This window comes from Triticum urartu, chromosome 1 (assembly GCF_003073215.2).
Source record: "Triticum urartu cultivar G1812 chromosome 1, Tu2.1, whole genome shotgun sequence".
NCBI classification, from domain to species: Eukaryota; Viridiplantae; Streptophyta; class Magnoliopsida; order Poales; family Poaceae; genus Triticum; species Triticum urartu.
Genome location: NC_053022.1, coordinates 22,187,203 through 22,193,202, shown reverse-complemented (window position 1 = coordinate 22,193,202; position 6,000 = coordinate 22,187,203). Strand labels below are relative to the sequence as shown.

Sequence of the window (6,000 nt, the reverse complement as noted above, 5' to 3'; positions counted from 1 at the left end):
GTGGGCACATGTGCTATAGGAACGATGGTAATTTTTCATATTTTTTGGTGATGCAGAAGTTTCCGAAAAATTCCCTCTACGCGGATTGCTCTTCGCGCGTCTACGACTGTGGCCGGCGGCCTCCGGGGGCTAGCATGCCGCCAAATCTTGCATGGGCGTCCTCTCACAAGTCTGCAAGTGTTGTAGCGGTTGCAAACGCCCGGCACGCGTCTTCGGGGTGTGCCCCCCCTCACGGACGGCGCCGCCGCCGGCACCTGGAGGGGGGAAACGGACGCGTCAGGTCTACACGAAGGGGATATTGTTGTGGTACTGGCCCGGATGTTGCTCCAAAGTGTTCCAATGGGATAATCTAACACAACCGGGTGGGGAGGTCCACTGCTCAAAGCCCGTCCGTGCAAAGTCAAAGGGCTAGATCCCGTGGTCAAACGCTACAGGGTTAGGCGGGACGGGGGCCCTGGGGGGTAGCAATGCCGCCGGAGCGTCGCACCGAGCCCTCATACATGCGGGGTGGTGTGGTGGCATGTTCAAAGAGGCGGCACGCGTCTCCGGGGTGTGGCCCCCTCACGAACGGCGATGACACGGTAGTAGACGTTTTGTGGTAACGATGCGGCGTGAATATTATTAAGTACTCGGAGCGCGATAAAATCATGAGTTTTTTTTGCACGACGTGGGCACATGTGCTATAGGAACGATGGTAATTTTTCATATTTTTTGGTGATGCAGAAGTTTCGGAAAAATTCCCTCTACGCGGATTGCTCTTCGTGCGTCTACGACTGTGGCCGGTGGCCTCCGGGGGATAGCATGCCGCCAAATCTTGCGTGGGCGGCCTCTCACAAGTCTGAAAGTGTTGTGGCGGTTGCAAACGCCCGGCACGCGTCTCCGGGGTGTGCCCCCCCCCTCACGGACGGCGCCGCCGCCGGCACCTGAAGGGGGAAACGGACGCGTCGGGTCTACGCGTCGGCACGATGATCTAGCCTTTGACTTTCACCGGACGGTCTTTGACCAGTGTACTCTTCCACCTGGTTGCGATTGGTCAGCCCATAGGAACAACCCTGAACACGGTCTGGACCCAACCAACTAATATATTCCCTCCGGTTCTACCCGACGCGCACGATTCCCCCCTCCAAGTGACGGCGGCTCTGCCGTTCGTAGAGGGGGGCACACCTCGGAGCCCAAGAAGGGCATCTACACATGTCACAACACATTCACACACGCATCAGGACCTGGTACGGTGTTTCGATGGCATTGTTACAAGGCGGTGCCAGATTATGATAAAAAAGTCATTTAAAAGTTGTCAAAATCTATGGAAGTATGAATTATTTGTGATTTTTACTAAGTATAAGGACCTATATGCAAAATTACATGAGGTTACATTTTAACGTACTCAAAAGTAAAAACAAACCGAAAATTCATAATATAGGGAAAATTCTGCCTGAAATATATATATAATTTCTGTATGTTTAAGTCTATATAAATTAGATTTAAACTAATCAAGTCTAAATTTTAAAATTATAAAATAAGAAATAAGAAACATATATAGACCACAAAAATAAAAAACATATAATTTCTGTATGTTTAAGTCTATATAAATTAGATTTAAACATATATGCCGACGGTTTGGCCGTCGGCATATATAGACCACAGATATGCCGACGGCCAGGCCGTCGGCGTAGATAGCACACGTGTTTTCTGACAACTAAAAAAAGTGTACTAACTATGCCGACGGCATCCGTCAGGGCCGTTGGCATAGTGGTGACAGCGTCAACTCCCCATCCGGTCCTGGGTCGGCGGGCCCATATGTGTGCCGACAGCGTATATATGCCGACGGTCCCCGTAGGTATAGTGGGGGAGATGCCGGCGGCTAATCTATGCCGACGGTGCCCGTCGGCATAGACGAAGTTTTGCCGATGGCTTCTGTACGCCTACGGCTTTTCCCCGGCCATCGGCGTATCTCCATCTATGTCGACGGGGGCCGTCGGCAGCGTCATTTATTCTGGTAGTGTATGTCCTATATATACATGGTCGATACTACATACAAGAGATATACATGGGAACAAACCCAAAGAATCTTATGTTAAAAAAAACCCAAAGAATCTTAACGATAAATAGTCTGATCGCATGGTACTAAATAACAGCAGGCCCAATAGGATTCTGGAGAAAAAGCGCAATGCGTTGGGGACGGTAGTAGATCGAACCCTAGGCATCCAGGAGACCCACGAGAAGCGAGCAGGCGACCGCACATCTGGTGTACGACGGCTCCGGCAAGGACCGTGACGGGGCCGGAACCACCGATCGCCGCCGCCAACTCCGGAGACTAGCCAGCCAGTGGGTGCCCTCTCGTTTGGATCGTCTACTGTGTATACTTTTCTTTTGATCTCCCGGTTTGAGAACCGGTGTATTTAACTCTTGTTTGATCTGATCATACAGTGAGCAAAGGAATCACCCGAACTCCGGTACTGCCGGCGTCGACGACCACCACTTGTGTGGATTCTGCTTCCATCCACTTCAGGGTAGACTACGAGCAAGTCAAGAACCTTGGCATCGACGAGGTCGTCTGCTCTGAGCTCCTCACCGTCGGCCAACACCTATGGAGGATCGACTGCTACCCGCGCGGACCGGTAGGGTACTCCAAGGATGACATGGGGAATTATGTTTCCATCTACCTTAAGCACATGAGCGATTCCGAAAGCGTACGCGCAACCTTCATCGCCTTCATAAAGGATAGAGATGACAAGCCATCAGAAATACGACTGAAAACTTACCTTCATGACTTCACAATCATGGGCGCCCCTGACCACCTCGACGACTGGGGATGGAATCGGTTTGTGCCAAGAAAGGACCTAGAGGAAACCTATCTTATTGACGGGCACGTCACGTTCGTATGCACCATCATGGTCACGCGTGATACTACCCCTGTTGTCACCGTGCCGCCATCCGACATCAAGAACCATCTCGGCTGCTTACTGGATCACGCTCACGCATATGGGACCGACGTGTCGTTTACCGTCCACGGTGAGACATTCCCCGTGAACCGAGCGATTCTTGCAGCCCGCTCACCCGTCTTCAAGGCAGAGCTTTTTGGGTCCATGGCCGAAGCTACAATGGCATCCATCACACTACACGATATCACACCTTCAACATTCAAACGTATGCTTCGGTTCATATACACGGATGAGTTTCCTACTACTACTACAGAGGATAACACATCCAATTCCAATGAGGTATTGTTTGACTTACTTGCCGCCGCAGATCGGTACGCACTTGACCGGCTAAAGCTTATGTGCGTCCAAAAGTTATGGGATAATGTGTCAATGGATACAGTTACAGATATTCAAGCTTGTGCTGACATGTACAATTGCCTCGAGTTGAAGGACAAGTGCATTGACTTTGTTGCAAAAGAGAAAAAATCGAAGAAACCTCTTGTTTCAAAATCGATTCGAAGAAGCCCACGACATCATCAGGCTAAGGCACAGATTTCATAGAATTTTGTTGGTGAGTTTAGACTTTAATTAGAACAATAGTGCTGGAACATTACATATTAGACTATTTCACATTTGTGTTTTCTTTTGTCTTTTACATTGGTGCATTGGCACCCGGGATTCTATTTGTGGTTTGACGAGAACTATGGTTTTCTTGCGTTTGACAAGTATTTTACGTAGTACAAGAATCATTGTTTTCCTATGAAAAGGTGTGTCGAGGGGGGTTAATTTATTGTTGCTTTGTGGTTGCTAAATTCCTATACTGGATATGATTTCTAGTTTGTTAGAGGATTTTTTTTCTCACTAAGTAAGACGTAGTTGCATTTTAAAGAAAAAAATTGCTACTAATAAATAGTTATCCTCATAGATGAAAATGTATAATATATTTTGTAAATAATCGCTTATGCCATCAATGTAATTTTTTTCTCCAAAGCTCACGGAATTGCATATCAATTTGTATTAAGAAAACAAAGTCTACTCATAGATGGAAAATAGAAAGCTATTTAAAGCAATTTGTGACTAATTGTTCTTTCAAGACTTTTCACCACAACTTTGTAATATGTACTGCTCCAACGAAAATAATATCCTTTCATCTCCAAAGAAACTGGAACATCCCCATGCTCCAATATCTCTCGCGCGGGATGCATGCATACATCCAAACAGAAACCACTTAAAATATTTGTATCACTTCCTTGAATCTAATCTAGGAACCGAACAAAACAAGCCTTCACGATCACAGGGGGTCTTAATCCGTGTGACATCGCCTCTTCTCCCGCCATTTGCATGTAGCCGATGCACTTCTATTCGCATTTACGCATTTAGTCAGGGCATGATGTGCAGCGCATTATTAGGAAAAGGCCTACTAGTGGCGTATCAGCTTTGCCTACTAATGGCGCTATACTGGTGCGCCACTAGTATTATATACTAATGGCGCACCACAGGTGCGCCACTAGTATTATATACTAATGGCGCACCACGCCGTGCATCATTAGTATAGACTAATATGCGCTATTAGTATGCCTCCCAGGGGGCATATTTACCCATGTGCTTTGGCATACTAATGGCGCACTGTGGGGTGATGCGCCATTAGTATGAATATTAGTGTTTTTTTACTTTTTTGATTTTTGCACAGGTTACAAAATATATTATTGGACAGAATATAGACAGCATCACACAGCAAGAGGAGATTCATCGAATACAATAGAAAATTAGTCTTCGAATACAATTCATCATATTAGTTTCTGAATTCAAAAGACCGAACAAAGATAGAACATTACAAGTCTCGAGACCGCGAGTAGCGAGTTTGTCGGAAGTAATACTAATCCTAACAAGTCCTACTAATCATCATCATACAACTTCTACTCGTTATTAATAACAAGTCATACGATCATCATCCTGATAGTCATCGAACCAACCCTACTTAATTGTTCTTAGCACATGATCATCAGTATTATGCAGGGCCTAAATACCCTATTTAAGGTAAAATAGCATAAAACAATATAGACCCTGACTCTCCATTATGGAGAATGGAGAACATCCTGTCTCCAATTCTTGCGCTTCTCTTCCTTTTGCTTCCAAGAACCTCCTTACGACTGTCCATACATTTTTTTCCATCCTTTGATTTTCATGTCTCCACTTCTTTTAGAAATCTCGTATGGACAGTTGAGATTCGTAGGATGACCTGGCTGTATGTTCAAAACATTAAGACTACCTTTCTGATACATCAAATGAGGCACACAATTCTCTGGGATTATCTGTTGAAAAACATGGTAATAACTTCATAGTTAGCAATGATGTACTAGTTTTAGAAGTATGCAAAAGATGCACGGATGTCGTAATAGTAAAAATCTTACCAGGGTATCTCCATGGTAGTTACCGTAGTTGAACACATGCACAAGTGGCACGTATTGACCATAATGTTGAGGAGTTTGATTGTGGATATTGTAATTCTCAATGTCAGTACAAAATCTGACTAGATGATTTTTCTCCTTGTAAGTTGTTAATTCGGAGCCATCGGTGTAGTGGGTTTTGTCTACCATCTCCCGGACATTCTTTAAACAATAAAAATAAGCTGTCAATGGAAATAAGCTGTCAACTATTTTGAAATAAACAATATAAATTAGCTAATAACTATGTTTGAGAAACTCACATAGCGGTAGAACTGGAGGCGTATCAACAAGGACCCAAATGTCCATATTGTCTTGGTCGATGTCAGGATTACCAAGATCCATGGTGATAAGCATACCCTCATCAAAACCATACATCTTGCAAAATGCTTCCCAATTTTTGCAACCAAAATGGGTTACGCTCTCAGATTTACTTCAAAGTCCACATCGTGATGAGTCCTTAGGTGAATTTTTTTTGTTTCAGAAATTTCATGGTCTTCAAAATTCATCCTCTCCAAGATATAGCGTCTTGCATGGCATGGGCTAAGTTATACTCGAATTGTAAAAGATGAAAATTACACGTTGAAATAGTTGAAGTCATGCTTAATTATGAAAAAAACAATTGTCGTCGTTGC

General features: G+C 44.8%; 1 protein-coding gene across 1 annotated transcript; it reads left to right on the top strand.

Annotated features, from left to right (window-relative positions):
• Positions 1 to 1,959: 1,959 nt before the first annotated feature.
• On the top strand, positions 1,960 to 3,482 carry LOC125532594 (BTB/POZ and MATH domain-containing protein 1-like). The gene is made up of 2 exons (XM_048696597.1): positions 1,960 to 1,996; positions 2,428 to 3,482. The coding sequence occupies exons 1-2, from the start codon at positions 1,960 to 1,962 to the stop codon at positions 3,480 to 3,482; spliced, it is 1,092 nt and encodes a 363-aa protein (XP_048552554.1).
• The last annotated feature ends 2,518 nt before the right edge of the window (positions 3,483 to 6,000 follow it).

Coding starts and splice junctions, on each gene's coding strand:
- LOC125532594 (XM_048696597.1), top strand. CDS start 1,960: ATGTCGACGGGGGCCGTCGGCAGCGTCATTTATTCTG. Junction 1,997..2,427: donor CGGCAGCGTCATTTATTCTG/GTAGTGTATGTC, acceptor CTGATCATACAG/TGAGCAAAGGAATCACCCGA.